General features: G+C 48.7%; 1 protein-coding gene across 2 annotated transcripts in view; it reads right to left on the minus strand.

The window, feature by feature from the left end:
- Nucleotides 1-20,141, minus strand: part of ptprz1a (protein tyrosine phosphatase receptor type Z1a) — a 346,830-nt gene that overhangs the window by 114,811 nt on the left and 211,878 nt on the right. For both annotated transcript variants that reach the window (XM_086008797.1, XM_086008795.1), the window contains exons 8-10: nucleotides 6,738-6,888; nucleotides 1,317-1,501; nucleotides 1,029-1,161 (exon numbers count right to left, since the gene is read on the minus strand). In XM_086008797.1, the coding sequence (XP_085864923.1) occupies nucleotides 1,029-1,161; nucleotides 1,317-1,501; nucleotides 6,738-6,888 (469 nt within the window). The remainder of the gene's footprint in view (nucleotides 1-1,028; nucleotides 1,162-1,316; nucleotides 1,502-6,737; nucleotides 6,889-20,141) is intronic.

The raw sequence follows: 20,141 nt of genomic DNA on the forward strand, positions 1-20,141 counted from the left end.
GCATTGGGGTGCTGGGTGAATGGGACTTGGTGCGAGTTAGGACACGGGCAGCTGAGTTTTGGATGACCACAAGTTTACGTAGGGTGGAATGTAGGAGGCCAGCCAGGAGTGCGTTGGAATAGTCAAGTCTAGAGGTAACAAAGGCATGGATGAGGGTTTCAGCAGCAGATTAGCTGAGGCAGGGGCGGATGAGCTGAGGCAAGGGCATCAAACTCACAACGAAGCAGAGGAGAAGGGAAATCGGATTCCTTCTGGCTGCTGTAATTACTGTCTGGGCTTGGTTCTCCTCATTCCCTCTTAACATTCGCAAATCTTAGAATGATCTGATTACATTTACAACTAAAACACCTGATCACAGCCTCCTCAGCATGTGCTCTACTACAAACAGAGAATGACCGCCTCACATTGAGTAATAAACCTTTTGAAAGCATCATATTCACAAATGCATTTGCTGCAACCATTTTGGTTGCCAGGGAAACCAGGATCTTCTGAAAGAATTTGTGGAGAAAGCATTGACTTTTCTTTAAATCCCAGACAGGCAACCAACAGAAAGCAAAAGGAGATTGAGCAGTTTTTTCCAAAGGATAACCCGCATTCTACTATATCAGATTGAGAGAGCATGCGTGCAATTAGCAGACATCGGCTAGCTCATTCATAGCTTTCAAAAGAAAAATGCCATAAGTACAGTCACACCAGCTACAACGAGCAAGGGAATCCCACCACCATTTGTAAAATACAACATTCAACTAACATTTCAATTATAAAGTTCTTTGTGGAACTCAGCACAATCCAGAGACTGGCTTATCTGTGCATTACCTGTAGTATCAACCCAATCGTTTAAATTGCAGAAAGAAAATGAAAATTAACATTGAATTCAGAATTCTGAAAGACAGAAGATCAACTCTCCTTAATTAGGATTGCACTGATTTCAGAGCCTCATTTTAAGTCTATTTCTACAGAGCATAACACCACAGAAAACCCAAGCAATGGTGTGAGAGACCACACTTAAGACTAGGATTCATGTTTACCTGGGTCTTCAAATTCCATAGGCATGTCCACGATCAGTTGGTCACTGTACTTCCCATACAGACCATCTGAGCATACAGCAACCACTTGGACAACGTAACTGGTGTTTGGCAGTAAATTGCTGAGAATGGCTCCCTAAAACAAGAGAGGCAAACATCGGGTTAGAATGAGAGAGCTCAAGGATTATATTACAGCGCAATTTCATAAGAAGTCGCTCTTTTTATTGGCCATTGGTCTGAGACCATAAACGTATTTTATGGTGACGGCTAACATTTTGAGCTATACGTTACCATGTCCTGATCCCCATCCGTCAGGAACTGGTGTCTGGTCTGGTCTTCTCCATCCAACTGCTGATGGAACACTGCATATCTCTCGAGGAGAGCACTATAAACCACTCTTGGTCTTTCCCAGAGAACAAGCAAAGAGGTGTCATTTTTTGGATCGGCTTGGAGATTTTCAGGTTCTGAACTGCAAACTTAGAAGGTATGGTACAGAGTTACATCAAGTACATTGAACTAATTGTAGCTCAACCAAAGAGTTGGTGTGTGGTCATCAAGGTGAGCAAGGTAAGTGCCAGCAGCAAGCCAGATATAGTATTGACAAGAGCAGAGTAAAGCTCCCTTCACTCTGCCCAATCATATGCCTCAATGCCATCCACTCCCTCGTCTCAGAAAAGCAACTTCACAGAATCACAGAAACCCCACAGTGCAGATCGAGGCCATTTCGGCCCATCGAGCCTGCACCGACACATATTCCACCCGATCCCCGTAACCCCACGTATTTAATCCCCCTAACACTAAGGGTCAATTTATCATAGCCAATCAACCTAACCCGCACATCTTTGGACTGTGGGAGGAAACCGGAGCACCCGGAGGAAACCCACGCAAACACGGGGAGAATGTGCAAACTCCACACAGACAGTCACCCGAGGCCGGATTCGAACCCGGGTCCCTGGCGCTGTGAGGCAACAGTGCTAACCACTATGCCACCGTGCTACCCGGACTGAATCATCATGGGATCAATTTTCATCATTACCAACTGGGTATTAAGCATCACATGGATGGAGCGCAGAGGGGAAAATCTGGGCAGAGAGGACCATGGGCCACTTACAAAGTGGACACATTTACGCTTCATTCATTTAAATGGAAGGAAAAGCAGGGAGGCTCTGTTACAAGCGTGTGATCCTCCCCGCCAGATATTCTGATCTCCGCTCCACCCAGGCAATGCTTAGCATCCAGGCAGCTGGGTGGGACTGCCCTCGCCTGCTTCTATTCCTATCTATCCAGTTGTAGCCAGAGAATCTCCTGCAATGGTTTCTCTTCCCACTCCTGCACCGTTACCTCTGGGGGCCAAGGATCTACCTTGGCCCTCACAACCTCAGGGCTTCTAAATTGCTTTACAGCCAATTAAGTGCTTTTTGGAGTGTAATCACTTGTAATGTAGGAAAGGCTGCAGCCAATTTGCACACAGCAAGCCCCCACAACCAGTAATGAGATAATTGACCAGATAATCTGTTGTGGTGATATTGGCTGGGGGATAAACATTGGCCAGGACACTGTTGGGAAATCCCCTGCACTTCTTCGAAATAGTACTGTGGGACCTTTTACATCCATCCGAGAGGACAGGCAGTGTCTCGATTTAATGTCTGATTCGAAAGATGGCACCTCCGACAGTGCAGCACTCCCTCAGTACTGCACTGAAGTGTCAGCCTGCATTATATACTCAAGTTTCTGGAGTACGACTTGAACCCATAACCTTATGACTCAGAACGAGGCAAGAGTGCTCCCATTGAGCCAAGTCTGACAATTTTCTGAAGCAGGTGAGATTAAAATCGAACATGCTTCAGAATGCTCGATTCACTACAATTAAAAATTACCAACAGCTCACAGTAATATTTGAGCAATATTTCATGTGCCTATTTTCTGACATTAATTTTATTTCTCAACACAAGAGGGCGCTTACAGGCTAGAAATAGTGCCCAGTGCCTTTGAGAGTGCTTTTAAATTATGTTAAAAACATTTTTTAAAAGGTTATTCATGAATTCAGGCTATATCAGGGCTAAGGTGAATTATAGAGAGATAGGCAGAAAAATTCAGACAGAATGGAACAGACTAGGACAGAACCGGGACAGTGTATTCAGATATTAAACAAAATTAGGGCTCATGGGATTGGGGGTAATATACTAGCATGGATTGAGGATTGGTTAACGGACAGAAAACAGAGAGTAGGAGTAAACTGATCATTTTCAGGTCGGCAGGCTGTAACTAGTGGGGTACCACAAGGGATCAGTGCTTAGGCCTCAGCTATTCACAATCTACATCAATGATTGGATGAGGGGACCAAATGCAATATATCCAAGTTTGCTGATGATACAAAGCTGGGTGGGAATGTAAGTTGTGAGGAGGATGCAAAGAGGCTTCAAGGGGATATAGACAGGCTAAGTGAGTGGGCAAGAACATGGCAAATGGAATATGATGTGGAGAAATGTGAACTTAGCCTCTTTGGTAGGAAAAATAGAAAAGCAGAGTATTTTTTACATGGTGAGAAATTGGGAAATGTTGGTGTTCAGAGGGACCTGCGTGCCCTTGTACACGTATTACTGAAAGTTAACATGCAGGTACAGCAAGCAATTGGTATGTTGGCCTTTATTACAAGAGGATTTGAGTATAAGAGTATAGGGGGAAAAAAATCAATATCGCCCCGTTTGGGGTGCCATTATCGGCTGTGCGCAAAGTTTAGTGCCTGGCACTAATTATCGCCTCCGACGGCAAATTTGGCTTTTATCGCCCCTGGAGATTATTGGAGTGCTAAATCAGGCGCTTTACACCTGTCTTAAGGCGCAAAGACTGAGGAACGAGGCGCTACCTCAGAGCGCTGGTGAAGCTCATGTGATGTCAGTCAGCAATGGAACACAGACACACTGGCGTCGGCCAGTTGTTAAAGGGGAGTTCTGACGAAAGGTCATCGACCTGAAACGTTAACTCTGTTTCTCTCTTCACAGATGCTGCTTGACCTACTGAGTTTCTCCAGCATTTTCTGTTTTTATCTTAAAGGGGAGGGTTGATTTTGCTCTCTATCCACATCCTGCTCATTGTAGCCTTGAATCCTGCTCATTGTAGCCTTGAATCTCAGCCTGGAGAGACCTGTACATCAAATCTGCTGGAAAGAACAATGGAGAGACCCAGGAAAGAGCTCAGAGTGCAGCCCCCATAGTCTCTTCTAAATCGATACAAGGAAGGGCAAATCAAAATGAACCTGCAAAGTGCTGCTCAGTACCCAAAACTCCTTCACACAGCGTTGAATCTCTTCAGATGTCTCTCTCTCTCTCTCAGAATGCGTGGTGCAAAAATGTCACCAACAAAAAAAGGCAGGAAGCGGTCGCCTTTAAATAGCGCTCCCCCAGTCCCTTTCTGACTGCAAAACGCTCCCCTCAACCTGTCGTTGCTAGGGGCAGGCGGTAAGGCAGGGGGCGCCACTCAATATCTGGTCCGGGGCGTTGCGCACTCGACTGACATCGCGATCTGCTGGCGCAGGAGATCGTGGCGGTAGTGTTTAGCGCCGCCGCAAAATGTCTAGTTAATTTCGTTAGCGGCGCAAACATCACCACGCCCGGGCGCTAGTTGCTTTGCGCCTCATTAGCACCTTTTAAGGTGCTAACGGGAGGTGAAAACCAACAGAATTTTTCCCCCAAGATGTCTTACTGCCATTATATAGCGCCCTGGTGAGACCACACCTGGAGAATTGTGTACAGTTTTGGTCTCCTTACCTAAGGAAGGATATACCTGCCATAGAGGGAGTGCAATGAAGGTTCACCAGACTGATTCCTGGGATGGGGGGATTGTCCTATGAGGTGAGATTGAGTAGACTAGGCCTATATTCTCTGGCGTTTAGATGAATGAGAGGTGATCTTATTGAAACATACAAAATTCTTACAGGGCTTGACAGGGTAGATGCAGAGAGGATGTTTCCCCTGGCTGGGGAATCTAGAACCAGGGTTCACAGTCTCAGAATAAGAAGTCGGCCATTTAGGACTGAGATGAGAAATTTCTTCACTCAAGAGGGTGGTGAATCTTTGGAATTCTCTACCCCAGATGGCTTTGGAGGCTCAGTTGTTGAGTATATTCAAGACAGAGATCGATAGATTTTTGGATACTAATGGAATCAAGGGATAATGGGGATAGTGGGGGAAAGTGGAGATGAGGTAGAAGATCAGCCATGATCTTACTGAATGGCGGAGCAGGCGACAAGGGGCCGAGTGACCTACTCCTGCTCCTATTTCTTATGTTCTTATATAGCAAAAAGACAGATTGGGACTGGAATGAAGCCAAAATAGATTACAGCGATTGAGAGGAAAAGAATAGCAAATTGAGATAGATTAGAACAGAATCCAAATATATTATAGAGTAACAGGAAGAGATAAAAAAAATTGAAACAAGCTGGAAAAAAACTGTAGAGGGCCAAGTTCAACTAGCACACAAACTCCATGTTGAAGGAAACCATTATCTTCAAAATCAGCTAATGCTAGAGACCCATTCTGCCATCCTTGATTAGGTTTCAATCAGGTTAACAGCACCATGTTATGCCTCAATCTTACTCTCCTGTATACATGAGCCTTGGTCAAGCCATGGTGCTGTTAACCTGGTTGTTCTAACCCCAGAGCCATGTGGCATTCCCGCATGCACTGCATTCTGGGAAGGACGCGATGACCATCAAATTATGCAACTGAGCTGACCTCACAATATGGGCAAGGCCAGCTCATTCAGACGCAGGTGCGGGCCGTGCGTCAGGGACCGTGGTCCTTGCACAGGGCGCATAAGACCTTATCATCAGCCCCAGTGTGCTGGTGTTCCAAAGCACTGCACACTCTTTTTTAGTGCCTGCGAAGCATGGAGCAAAACTGTTGTCAGCCGTGGCTCGGTGGTAGCACTCTCACCTCTGAGTCAGAAGGTTGTGGGTTCAAGCCCCACTCCAGGGACTTGAGCACAAGGTCTATGCTGACACTCCAGTGCAGTATTGAGGGAGTGCTGCACTGTTGGAGGTGTCATCTTTCGGATGAGATGTTAAACGGAGGCCCGTCTGCCCTTTCAGGTGGACGTAAAAGATTCCATGGTTTCATTTAGAAGAGGAGCAGAGGAGTTCTCCCCGGTGTCTTGACCAATATTTATCCCTGAACCAACATCACAAAAACAGATTATCTTGCCATAATCACTTTGCTGCTTGTGCGCAAAATTGCCTTTCCTACAACAGTGACTACACTTCAAAAGTACTTCATTGGCTGCAAAGCACTTTGGCACGTTATGAGGTTGTGAAAGGCGCTATATAAATGCAAGTTCTTTCTTTTCTTTCATTAAAGGTGACAGCAGTTAACTTAACTGCTGCGTAAGTTTTATCTTAGCCTAACCTACAAGTGCAATTATGATTATAGTTAATGCCTGGTGACTAATGCTGTTGGTTCAAACAAGCTGCAGTTTCATAGCTGATTCCTACATGACAACAGTGACTACACTTCAAAAGTACTATATTGGCTGTAAAGCGCTTTGGGACGTCCTGAGGTCGTGAAAGATGCTATATAAATGCAAGTCTTTCTTTCTTTACCTTATGTAAGGCATTTACCATCACAGTATTTTTAATGCAGCACTTAAGAGATTTAGAATGAGCACAGTAAACCCAACTGCTACATTGTTCCAAAAAGCCAACTGTTTCGAACCTACCTGGCTCATGAACTTCTTCTGTGCCCGTATACGAGGAAAAGACCTGCCCAACAAATTGGTGCGGCTGCTCCCTGTAGTTATTCTGTAGATAATCTATCAACATGGCGTAGCCGGACTGTTGCATGGTCAGCACCTCACAGAACACCTCCAGCTGGAGCAAGGGACAAGTGGTTCAAAAACTCTTTCAGTGCATGGACATATTTGCTGGCGGAGCTGACAGAATGACAGCTTCTTCACAGCAAGGTGAACAAACAAAATGACTTGAAAATTGTTAAACCTCAACCAATCCCCACCTGACATCTACACACTTGCACTTTTCAGCTAGGCTAACTGGACAGGGATCAAAATCAGGAATATTGACTATTTTTCCCTCTCTAGCCTAGGGGCACTTATGTTAATTGTAGTGCCCAACTTCAGGAGGGGCTGGGAACTGAATATGGGGCCTTCTGGTCTGTCTGGCACCAGGTTAAAATGTCTTTAAAAGGATAGTGCAGCTTATTTTAGTAGTTTAATTTTGGATAAATGGGTTAGTGCCTCATTGAAGTACCAGGAGAGGAATTTGAAACAAGTCCATTAAGGATTTGTGCGATGAAATTTCCAGGTTAATGTTGTTAATTTTTATATTATTATAATACCAATGAAAGTGGTATTGGTAAGTTGGTAATACAGAGAATTATAGAGACCTGGGAATGAAACATTAATCCATTTAAGGAGTTCAGATATTGCTATAAAATTACGAGATAAAATTAAAATGCCTTATAATCAGTGGAACCCTCAGATTAGACAACTACCTCACAATCCTTTTGAGATACAAATATAATTTGATCCATGCGGTTAACATTTCACAGATAAGGTTGAACAACAGTATAGCCATAACTGCAAGTTCTCAGAAATAATTGGCAGCTTATCACTGACAAATTTTAACTGTGGATTATTAATGCTTCTCTGCTGCATTAGTTCATGTCTCCTGGTGCTGCTCATGATGTGGACATGTACGGGCTGATCTTCATCTCCCACAACTGCCTGGCAGCAGTTAGCACAGAGTTCACCCCATTGTGCTCATCACCCAGAACTCAGTGCCCAAAGCTGTTCTCGGGCCTAATTAAAATTAAGGAGGCATCACATGTGTGCACTTGGGGGTGTAATAGTGGCTGCAATTATGAAGACAGAACAATGACTGAGCACTTCCTGGGCCTTAAAGGCACCAATACCATTAAAGGGACATGTATGGTTAAAGCGCCAGAAAGATTTTGCTTTTTGCAGGTAATTGGACAGGATTATGATCTGGACACCCTCTGATAAAGAATGGCAAGTTCTTTCATCCATGTACTCGTGGCAGAATCTGTGATTTGCATGTGGCTTTTATTTTCATATAAAAGGTTCCGTCTCCTGTGAATAGGTTTGTGCTGCTATGCCATGTCAGGGATGACAGTAACACCCCCAAGTCTCGCTTTCCCTTTGCCAGTGTCCTCCAGATCCTTGTTATGTGATAACATTCAACTAAGCTCATAAATCAGTGTCAGCTATGGCTCAGTGGGTAGCACTCTCTAGGTGGGAGGGGCTAGGAGTGAGCAGGTGCTGCTGGTTGTCCGATTACTGCAGGGAGTTGGAGTGAGCTTGTAAAAAGTTGGTGGTGTTTTTTTTTCAGGTTTTAGGGCCTTTTTGGCCCATAAACAGCAGCCAGATGGCTGCTGAGGAGCCTGGAGTGCTGGGCCCCTCAGAGGACAGTGTTCCCAAGATGAATTTAATCAGGGGAGAAACTGTTGTTGGAAGGGAGAGAAAAAGGCCCAAAGATTTGGGCCGGGACCCCAGGAGGTTTGGAAAAGAAAACACGGTGGTGGTTCAGTGCGAGGATAAGGAGATACGAGCTTGGGATATTATCCAAGCGGTACATGAGGACTGTGGCAAGGGAAGCTGCTTTGCCTGCCAACCAAAGCTGAATGTTGGGTTCGAGGTGACGGCCAGTGGCCAAGAGGAGGTGGAAAGACTTTTATTCAGTTTGAAGGTTGGTGATAAGTTCTTGGAGGTATCTCTGCTATATTCGGAAGAGGTGGTGGTCTCATTCTTAAACTTGCCGGTTTATATTGAGGACGATGTGCTAATCAAAAAGTTGGAGTCGTGGGACATTAAATTTTGCTCGGCAATAAAGAGGCACTATCCAGGAACACGGGTAGCAGATGGAACCCGTTACGTAAAGGTGTGGTACTTCCAAGTACTGCATGATAACCAAGTGAAGGTTTGTTATTATTGCCTTGGACACGACCATCTTGTAAGAAACTGTCCGGACTGGTTCTGTTATAATTGCGGCGAGTCTGGACACATCACTCGGAGCTGCAAGGCGGAGAGCTGTGGGGCGTGTCACAAAGGTCCCACCTGATGTGAATGTGAGGCAGAAGGAAGCTCTATGAGCGATGAGGAGATGGAAGAAGGAGCAGGAGGTGTGAGTGGAATGGAATGGCCAGAGGAGCGGAGCAGTCGGAGGACACAGCTGGTAAATTGAAGGAGAAAAGAGCGCAGGAAGAGGCAGAAAATTGCAGAGCAGAGAACAGGATGGAGATGGTGGAAAACACACCAAGTACAGTGGAAAAGAACAAAGACGGCAGAGGGCAGCACGGGTCGAGGGCAGAGTCGAGCCATAATACGGTTCAGCTCTCCCTAAATAATCTGGGGTTTGCGGGGGGAGGGGAAGTGGGAGCGTGGTAAATGTAATTACTCCAAAGAAAGACGAGGAGTCGGACATCTCGGGGAGCAGGAGGGGGAAAGACAAGGAGAGGGTGCAAGAGGCAGGAGCTTTAAAGGTGCAGCAGGATGGGAGTGGCGAGACAAAGACGCCAGAAGGGAGCAATATTGGTGAGAGAAGGATCAGGGAGCAAGGGATGATGAGGCTGAAGGGAGCAGCACTGCTGGAGAAACCGCGATAGCAGGAAGACTCTCTATGGGAGATGACTTATCTGATGCGGAGCAGGATTATTTATCGGACGGGGAGCAGGAACAGGAGGTCACAGAAGAGCTCGAGAGGGGGACAGAGATGTGGGAGTGAGGGGTGGGGTGGCATTGTGTACAAAGGGAAAAGTTAGTGAGGGGCAGAAGGAGGGAAAAGGTGCAGCTCCTTGGCCCAAACCTAATGCAAGGAAGAGGCTGGAACAGCAGGGAAGTTTCAAACAGGAGGTGAAAAAGAGCTGGCGGTTGCAAGAAAAAGCAACAACTGCCTGAAAAGTTGAGAAGCAGCATAAGAGGAGGGAAGAGCCAGAGATTAAATGATGGGGAGATTATCAGGCATACTTCCCTTATTCAGAGCCATGATTATATTGGTCTTGAGCAATGTGAACGGACTGAGGGGCGAGAAGAAATTGCAGTAGTTGTTGCAGTGTTTTAAAGACACTGACTTGTTGTGTCTGCAAGAAACCTTTTGGGATGAGGATATCCTAGAAAGAGTTTGTAAGGTTTGGAAGGGAGGTGTTTGCAAGTTGTGCAAACAATAACCGTAGAGGGGTGGTTGTTTTGGTGAGTCCGTCCATAAAAGAGAATATTGCTTTGGTGGGTAAGGACACTGAGGGGAGATTTTTACGGCAAAGGGTAAAAATGGAAGAGTTTAATTGTGATCTCTCTAATATCTATGCCTGAACGACCATTGCAAGCGTCACGAGTTTTTTCGGTGGTTATTCACTGAAGCGGCAGAGGTGGAAAATCCTTGTGGTTTCCTGGACCAATATGTCGAGGAACTAACTAGCGATCAGGCCATCTTAGACTGGGTATTATGTAATGAGAAAGGATTAATTAGCAATCTTGTTGTGCGAGGCCCCTTGGGGAGGAGTGATCATAATATGATAGAATTTTTCATTAAAATAGAGAGTGAAGTAGTTGACTCAGAGACTAGGGTCCTGAATTTAAATAAAGGAAACTATGATGGTATGAGGCATGAGTTGGCTAGGATGGATTGGGGAACGTTACTTAAAGGGTTGACGGTGGATAGGCAATGGCAAACATTTAAAGATCGCATGGATGAACTACAGAATTTGTTCAACCCTGTTTGGCATAAAAATAAAAAACAGGTGACTCAACCGTGGCTAACAAGGGAAATTAGGGATAGCATAAGTTCCAAGGAGAGGACATATAATTTGGCCAGAAAAAGCAGCAAACCTGAGGATTGGGAACAGTTTAGGATTCAGCAAAGTAGGACAAAAGGATTAATTAAGAGGGGGAAAATAGATCATGAGAGTAAGCTTGCAGGGAACATAAAAACTGACTGTAAAAGCTTTTATAGATATGTGAAGAGAAAAAGATTGGTGAAGTCAAGCGTAGGTCCCTTGCAGTCAGAATCAGGGGAATTTATAATGGGGAACAAAGAAATGGCAGACCAATTAAATACATACTTTGGTTCTGTCTTCACAAAGGAGGACACAAATAACCTCCCAGAGATGTCGGGGGACATAGGGTCTAATTAGAGGGAGGAATTGAATGAAATCAGTATTTGTAGGGAAATGGTGTTAGGGAAATTGATGGGATTGAAGGCCGATAAATCCCCAGGGCCTGATAATCTACATCCTAGGGTAGTTAAGGAAGTGGCCCTAGAAATAGTAGATGCATTGCTGGTCATCTTCCAAAATTCTATAGACTCTGGAACAGTTCCCATGGATTGGAGGATAGCTAATGTAACCCCACTATTTAAGAAGGGTGGTAGAGAGAAAACAGGGAATTATAGACCGGTAAGCCTGACATCGGTAGTGGGGAAAATGCTAGAGTCCATTATAAAAGATGTAATAGCAGCGCACTTGGAAAACAGTGACAGGATCGGACAAAGTCAACATGGATTTACAAAAGGTAAATGCTTGACTAATCTACTGGAATATTTTGAGGATGTAACTGGTAGAATAGATAAGGGAGAACCAGTGGATGTGAGAAGGCTTTCAATAAGGTCCCACATAAGACATTAGCGTGTAAGGTTAAAGTGCATGGGATTGGGGGTAAGGTACTGTCTTGGATAGAGAACTGGTTGGCAGACAGGAAGCAAAGAGTTGGAATAAACGGGTCTTTTTCCGAGTGGCAGGCAGTGACTAGTGGGGTATCGCAGGGATCGGTGCTAGGACCCCAGCTATTCACAATATATATAAATGATCTAGACGAGGGAACTAGATGTAATATCTCCAAGTTTGCAGATGACACAAAGCTGGGTGGGCGTGTGCTGTGAGGAGAATGCAGATAAACTCCAGTACGATTTGGACAGGTTGGGTGTTTGGGCAGATGCATGGCAAATGCAGTATAATGTGGATAAATGTGAGGTTATCCACTTCGGTGGCAAAAACAGGAAGACAGATAATTAGCTGAATGGCAATAGATTGGGAAAAGGGGACGTGCAACGAGACCTGGGTGTCCTTGTGCACCAGTCGCTGAAGGTAAGCACGCAGGTGCAGCAGGCAGTTAAGGCGGCAAGTGGTATGTTGGCCTTCGTGCTAGAGGGTTCGAGTACAGGAACAAGGAAGTCTTGCTGCAGTTGTACAGGGCCTTGGTGAGACCACACCTTGAGTATTGTGTGCAGTTTTGGTCGCCTTATCTGAGGAAGGATGTTCTTGCCATGGAGAGAGTGCAGCGAAGATTCACCAGATTGATACCTGGGATGGCAGGAACGACGTATGAGGAGAGATTGGGTTCATTAGGCTTATATTCGCTAGAGTTTAGAAGAATGAGAGGGGATCTCATTGAAACTTATAAAATTTTAACCGGACTAGACAGACTAGATGCAGGAAGGATGTTCCCGATGGCGGGGGAGTCCAGAACCAGGGGTCACAGTCTAAGGATAAGGGGTAAGCCATTTAGGACTGAGATGAGGAGGAATTTTTTCACCCAGAGAGTGGTGAACCTGTGGAATTCTCTGCCACACATGGCAGTTGAGGCCAATTCATTAATATATTCAAGACGGAGTTGGATGTATTTGGATATATTTCTTGAGGCTAAAGGGATATGGGACGAAAGCAGGAACAGGGTACTGAATTTGGATGATCAGCCATGATCTCATTAAATGGCAGAGCGGGTTCGAGGGGCCGAATGGCCTACTCCTGCTCCTATCTTCTATGTTTCTATTACCTTTGAGGATGATAACTCCAGAGGGATGATTGTAAAAATGATGGCGAATTTAAATTTGAGAGACTTATGGAGGGATCGGAACCCCATAAAAAGGGAGTTCTCCAGAGCAGGTTGCGTGGTTGATGTTTTAAAACAGAGCCGAATAGATTTGAGTTAATGCAGGAAGGGTTAAGTTCTGAAGTGATGGAGATTTATTACAAAAAAGTATTTTTTCGTGACCACTCAGCTTTGACTCTTAGAATTAGGAACAGCAGAGTTAAAATCGGTCCAGGGGTGTGGATTTTAAACAATCAATAACTGAAAGAAATTGCTTATAAAGAAGGGATATTAAATATAATAAAGAATGCCCAGAACGAACCTTTGTTCTTGAAAGAAAGAAGAGTTTGGTGGGGCAATTTCAAATATGAGGTAAAAGTTTTTTCGGTACGTTATGGGAGAGAGCGGCAGCTAACCGGCGTCAAGAAGAGAATATAAACAAAAGGTTTACGGATGTCTGTAAAGCAGTTGACGGAGGGGATACGCCACACAGCTCCCCCCAGAAACAGCTAGTAGGGAGTGTACGAACTGGCGTGGCAGCTTGATGGCACGGCCGGAACGGCTCTTGGCGGTTGGTGTCGGGAGCGGGGCGGTCGGACTCTTAGGCGGTCTGCCCCACGGTGGGGGTTGGCCCACTTGAACGGGTTCGTCGGGCTCGAGGTGTGCCAGCTTGAGCCGCCCACTTCGAGGAGGAAGAACTTGTTCCCCGTCTGGAGTACCTTGTAGGGTCCGTCGTATGGGGGCCGTAGAGGTCCTCGGTGGGCGTCATGGCGCACGAAAACAAATTTGGCCATGTGCAAGCTAGGTGGTACGCGGGTTGCTGGTTCGCCGTGCCGGCCGGTGGGTACCGGAGCAAACTTTTGTGCTCGGTTGGCGAAAGCGCGGCGTTGCTGGTCAGCTGACCAGGGGGGTCATGGCGGTGGGCAGGAACTCTCCGGGTACGGGCAGCGGCTGGCCGTACACGAGTTCCGCCGCTGAGGCTTGCAGGTCTTCCTTGACCGCGCAGCGTAGGCCGAGTAGCACCCATGGGAGGTGGTCGATCCAAGCCTCGTCCCTGAGGCTGGCGTGGAGGGACGACTTCATGGACCTGTGGAATCGCTCGCACAGTCCGTTGGCTTGGGGGTGGTAAGCCATGGTGCGGTGAACGGCCACCCCGAGGTTTCGGGCGATGGCGGCCCACATATCAGAGGTGAACTGCGGGCCTCTATCCGACGTCATGTCGGAGGGGACGCCGAACCGAGCGACCCAGGTACCGATGAACGCCCTCGCGATGTCGGCGGTGGTGGTGGACGTCAGTGGAATGGCCTCGGGCCAGCGGGTGGTACGGTCCACGATTGTCAGCAGGTGCGTGTGACCTTGTGATGGCGGCAGGGGGCCGACGAGGTCGATGTGGACGTGGTCGAACCTTCTTTCTGGCACAGTGAACTCCTCGAGTGGGGCTTTGACGTGCTGGTGGATTTTGGCACGCTGGCAAGCTATGCAGGATCTGGACCGGACGCGCACATCTTTGCGCAGGCCGCGCCAGACAAATCGGTTGACCACCAGTCTAATGGACGCGTGGGTGCCGGGGTGTGAGAGGCCGTGGACGATGTCGAACACCCGTTTTTGCCAGGACGCCGGGACTACGGAGCGGGGTTGCGCCAAGGAGGTGTCGCATTTGACTGTGACGGCGGACGGGCCGCAGGCGACGTCGGTCAGTCGCAGCCCTGGGAGGGTTGTGGGCGTGGAGAGCAGATCGAGGTCGGTGCGTTGCTCCACTGCCAGTTGAGCATAGTCCACTGCCAGGTGGGCGCTGTGGACGGCGGGGCGGGATAGGCAGTCGGCCACCACGTTATCTCGACCGGAGACGTGCCGGGTGTCCGTGGTGAATTCGGACACCGCGGCGAGCTGGCGTTGTTGCCTGGCTGACCACGGGTCCGCAGATTTCGCCATCGCGAATGTCAGGGGTTTATGGTCGACAAACGCGGTGAAGGGGCGGCCCTCCAGAAGAAATCTAAAATGGCGGACTGCCAGGTACAGTGTGAGGAGCTCACGGTCAAAGGCGCTGTATTTGGCCTCCGGGGGGGCGCAGTTGGTGGCTGAAAAAGGCCAGCGATTGCCAGGCCCCGTCGACCCACTGTTCGTACACGGCGCCGACCGCTTGGTCGGAGGCGTCCGTGGTGAGGGCCACCCTGGCGTTGGGCTGTGGGTGAGCGAGCATGGTGGCGTTGGCGAGTGCCTTTTTGGGCGAGTCGAAAGCGGTCAACATGTCCGCCGACCACTCGATCGTCATTCTGTCTTTCTTACCCCGGAGGGCTTCGTATAATAATAATAATAATTCAACTTTATTTTCATTGCACAAGTACATGAACAACGAAATGTGATCTTGCAAGCTCCCGTGACTGGGAGAAGCAAAGCCGCTGCGTCGGTGCGCGCCGCCATTCCATTTCCACCATTCCTCCTGTCCGACAATCTTCAGCCCACCGCCCGGGCCTGCTTACCAGCCGCTCCTCCCGTGACCTTCTGCACCTGGTCTTCCCTGATGGTCACCCCTCCAGGTACTAACCAGGCCTGGCTCTGCTTAGCTTCCAAGCCTTGCCAGTGACCCTGTCCCTAGTCCCAGGAACAGGCATGAGGGAGGCCGCTCCGGGAATGAAGCGGTTGTAAAAGTTGATCATCCCGAAGAACTCCTGGAGGCCTTTGATGGTGGTAGGCCGGGGGAACTGCTGGACGGCTTGCACCTTGGCGGGCAGGGGAATGGCTCCGTCCTGCGTGATGTGGTGGCTGAGGAATTCAATCCTGCTGAGGCCGAATTGGCACTTGGCTGGGCTGATGATGAGCCCGTGCTCACTGAGCCATTGGAACAGGGTGCGGAGGTGCTCGATGTGTTCCTGCTTGGAGGAACTAGCTACCAGGATGTCATCCAGGTAGACAAAGAGGAACGTCAGGTCCCGGAGGACCGAGTCCATGAGCCGCTGGAAGGCCTGGGCCGCGTTTTTGAGGCCGAAGGGCATTTGGAGGAACTCGAATAGCCCAAAAGGGGTGATTATGGCCGTCTTGGGAACATCCGTGGGGTGGACTGGCACCTGATGGTAACCGCGCACCAGGTCGACTTTGGAGAAGACTGAGCGGCCGGCCAGTCTAGCCGAGAAGTCTTGAATGTGCAGTATGGGGTACCGATCCAGTGTGGTGGCGTCGTTTAGGTGTCGGTAGTCCCCGCAGGGGCGCCATCCCCCGTCGGGTTTGGTGACGATGTGGAGTGGGGAGGCCCAGGGGCTGTTGGAGCGGCGGATGATGCCGAGCTGTTCCATTGTGGCGAACTCGGCCCACGCGATCTCCAGCTTGGCCGGGTCCAGCCTGCGGGCGTGGGCATACACCGGTGGGCCTGTGGTGGGGATGAAGTGTTCTACCCCATGCTTGGCAACCTTCGCGGAGAAGGTCGGGTTGGTGAGGGCTGGGAACTCAGCCAGGAGTGCTGAGTAGTCGTCCGTTGAGCGGGCGCGGCACTGCCACGCCATTTCGGCGGGTTGGGGGGGGGGGGCCATGGCGCCCGGGATAGGTGACATGGTGTTCATGTCCACGAGGCGGCGCCGAGGCATATCGACCAACAGGCCGTGGGTGCACAGGAAATCCACACCGAGGAGCGGGGAGAGCTCCTTGGCGGTGCTAAACTCCCAGTGGTAGCGGCAGCCTGCGAGGTCGATGGTGACGGTGCGGGTGCCGTACATCCGGATGTCGGTGCCGTTGGCGGCAGCCAGCGCAGGGCCGCGGCCGCCTCGCTGGATCTCAAGGGCGGACGCGGGGATGATGCTGCACTGCGCGCTCGTGTCGCATAGGAAACGGCGTCCAGAGGCGCTGTCCGTAACGTACAGCAGCGCGCCTGCTTGCCCCACGGCCATCGTGCAGGCCGGTGTGGGGGCGGTTGGAAATGTGCAGGGATGGCTGCAGCGGCGTGCCCGTGTGCCGAACCGGGTATGGAAGTAGCAGTAGCCCTGGGTCTGAGGGTTTGGGGGACGTGGGGGCCTGGGGGGCCTCGTGGCCGAGCTGTGTGGCCGCGCGATAGAGGGTGGAGCGCGCGCCGACGCTGCGGAGGCCAGGTCGGGGGTGACGGCGTGGTTGGAGCTGGCGGACAGGAGCTTATCGGCTTCGTCGGCCAGGGCCTCGAGGTCTGTGAGGCTGGACGCCACGATCGCCGGGCGGATGCTGGGAGCTAGTTGGCGGATAAAGAGCGTGCGGAAGAGGGAGCCGGGCGGTTTCTCGTCAGTCAGAGCAAGCATGTGTGAGAGCAAGTCTGACGGCGTGGAGTCACCGAGGCCCGGGAGGTCGAGGAGGTGGCAGTTGCGCAAGAATTGGGAGGCTGTGAATTTTTTTAAAGAGCGCGGCCTTGAGATGTGCGTACTTGCCTTCCTCCGGAGGGTTTTGTAGTGTTGTCCAGACTTTCGTGATTGTGGAGCTGCCCAGGGAGGCGAGGAGGTAGTCGGGCTCAAGCTGGCGCACCTAGAGCCCGACGAACCCGTTCAAGTGGGCCAACCCCCACCGCGGGGCAGACCGCCTAATGTAGGAGTCTACATACTCCTAGCAAAATATACTGAACTCGGAGAGGTTCAACAGAAAAGGTTTAATTGTTGAGGCTGCACGCTGAACACAAAATGGAGTCAGAGACTACACAAAGTACGACTGCCTTTCATCAGTGCACAGCTTCGACTGCTCCTCCCCCGCTCTGGGCTTAACTATGTTGCAGATCGAGTTTCTTAAAGGTGTGATTCTTCTTAAAGGCATGACGCCTGATTTATAGTCTACGGACCGGAAAGCGGATTGTGTCCTTTCTGTGATCGGTACGCCACAATACAATAATGTTTTTTTGTAATCGATTAAACCTCTCCCTAGGTTTTGTAAGGGGGTTGTAGAGACTTGGGCCCAATTTTTTAAAAAGTGTGCAGTTTATATGCCCAAGGGTATTTAGGAATTTTTAGAACAGCCCTTATTTAGGACAGCCCTTATTTTTGAACAGGTGGGTCAACATCGAAGGAGAGGTATTATTTAATCAAGCTTTTATAAAAGCTGGTATTATATGTGTGAAAGATGTATTATACGAGGTAATTCCAGGTTGGTTGCCAGAAGCGATAGTGAGGAGGATCAGCAGGTAGAGGAAAAAGCAATAGGGATCATGTATGAGAAGATTGTGAGGGCAATGCCACAGGATTGGATGGAAGAAATAAATGCGGAAATCTCCAAAGGAAGTAAAATGCGTCCCGCTTTGGAAATATTCACCCAGGATGTCCACTGTTCCTCCTTCTATTCAAGGACACCACAGACAAGGATTTTCTTAAATACAGGAATCCAATGGGAAGAGTCAAATGAGACACAGCAAGTATTTATTCTGATAATTATAACCTCAATACATAAGTATTGAAAGTATTTGAATTTCCTCATAGGATCACGAATGATGTTCAGATTGTAATAATTTAAACACTTCAGCTGCTGGACACTCTCTGCCTGCTGATTCATCAATTATTCTGCCACAGCAGCACTGTCCCTCACAATGGCTGTGATTTCACCTACCGAGACCGGGGTCGGTGTCGGGGGCCCAGCCCGCTGCATGTTCCATCCTGCTCTGCTGAAGTGATTTTACGATGGTTGGGCTTGTTAAGCCCACTCAGCGAGGTTCCCGACTAATTAAAAGGAAGTGTGTCTGATGACGCCAGTTGATGACACGTCATCAGCCGATTTCCTTAAAGGGACCATGTCCAAATTTACTTTGACAGTTGCGCCGTTAGTGTTCTACTGCATTGAGATGCTGCAAACATTGACGAGGGCTGCACCCAGGCTCTCCCATGACTCCATATGCTTATGGAGGGAGTCACAGCACACAGGGAGGTTCTCTTCCCTTCCAATGGGTGGAAGAGACCTCCCAGGAGACCAACGCAGCCTGGTTGCACATTGCACAGGAGGGCACAAGCACGGATGTCATCAGGAGGACCAGGCTGCAGTGGCGCAAGCCTTTCAATTATCTCAGTAGATCACAAAACGTTACTGCAAAGCCACACTCAACCTCATCCTGCTGTGCCACTCATCACATCCCCATCCCTCTGCCTTCCCTACCCTACTCCTGAACATCCTTACTCACACCAACTTACCTTGCACCTCCACCCATCCCTCTCTATCTACACTTCCCCATCTCACTAGCCACCGCTCACACTCCCCCTCATCCTAGTGCAAACATACCAACTAACAACACACAAGGGTAGGCACTTGTGTGTTTTAGCCAATGTTCATGTGAAGTTTTTGATAATGTGGTGTCAAACATTGAAATCTTTATTTTCAACAGTTTGCGTTCTTGGACACATTTGTGTGCACCTTTGGAAGTGGCTTAGTGAGTTGCAGTGAATGGTGAGACATAACGTTACCCCCCCCCCCCTGCAAAGCTGAAAAGTGTGAAAGGAATGGCTTGGGCATTGTAGGGATGCTTTATGGTGTTGGTGTGTGGTGATGCCAACCTGGCACATCATGTGGCAGCTAGGGTGTACAGCATCAAGTGAAGTAAATGTGGCCATTGTGAGGCCATCCCTGGCTTCCCGGGCAGCAATGTGGTCTGGTGCTGATGCTCTGTGTCCCGTGCAGCATCAGTTGATTGCGGAGAAAGTTGGTGCTGCTGGTGTTGGGGCTGATCGTGGTGAGATTCTGAGAACCAAGGTTGTTAGATCCGTGTGTTAATGGAGACACGGAATGCAGGAGTTGATTTAACAAGTGTTTACTGAACAAAGTCTGGAGGTGAACTAACTACACAAGACGCTACAAAGGCTTATATACCCGAGTGGTCACTACTGGTACTACAGTATACAGGGGCTTCAAAAACATAGTTCCTCTTAAAGGCACATACACTACAATTCCTCCCCTTTTAGATAAATAGTACATAACATTTTAAGTAATCATTAAATAACATTTTTACAAGAACAATAATCTACACATTTGCTGAAGTTAATCAATTACAAATCCAGTCTCTCTGGAGGCTTCCTGACTCGGTCCGGATAACGCCTCGGTGGTGTAGTAGGTTTCGGTGGTGTAGTAGGTTCTTTTGGCAAGGTCGATTCGGCTTCCATGCCAGTGTCGGGTTCATCTGGTTCCAGTATCACCGGATCGGAGGTAGATACTATGGGTATCTCTGCTTCATCACTAGGCATATAGAGTTGTGGTGTAGGTTGTCCTTTTTCGGATGACTCTATGATCTGGTCAGCATGGTGCCTTATTATGCTTTCTCCAATGTCCACGGTATACATCAGCGGTCCTAGTCGTGTGCAAATAGTTCCA

The sequence above is a fragment of the Somniosus microcephalus genome, chromosome 16 (genome assembly GCF_052327205.1).
Source record: "Somniosus microcephalus isolate GS21.2 chromosome 16, FLI_Smic_1.0, whole genome shotgun sequence".
NCBI lineage: Eukaryota > Metazoa > Chordata > Chondrichthyes > Squaliformes > Somniosidae > Somniosus > Somniosus microcephalus.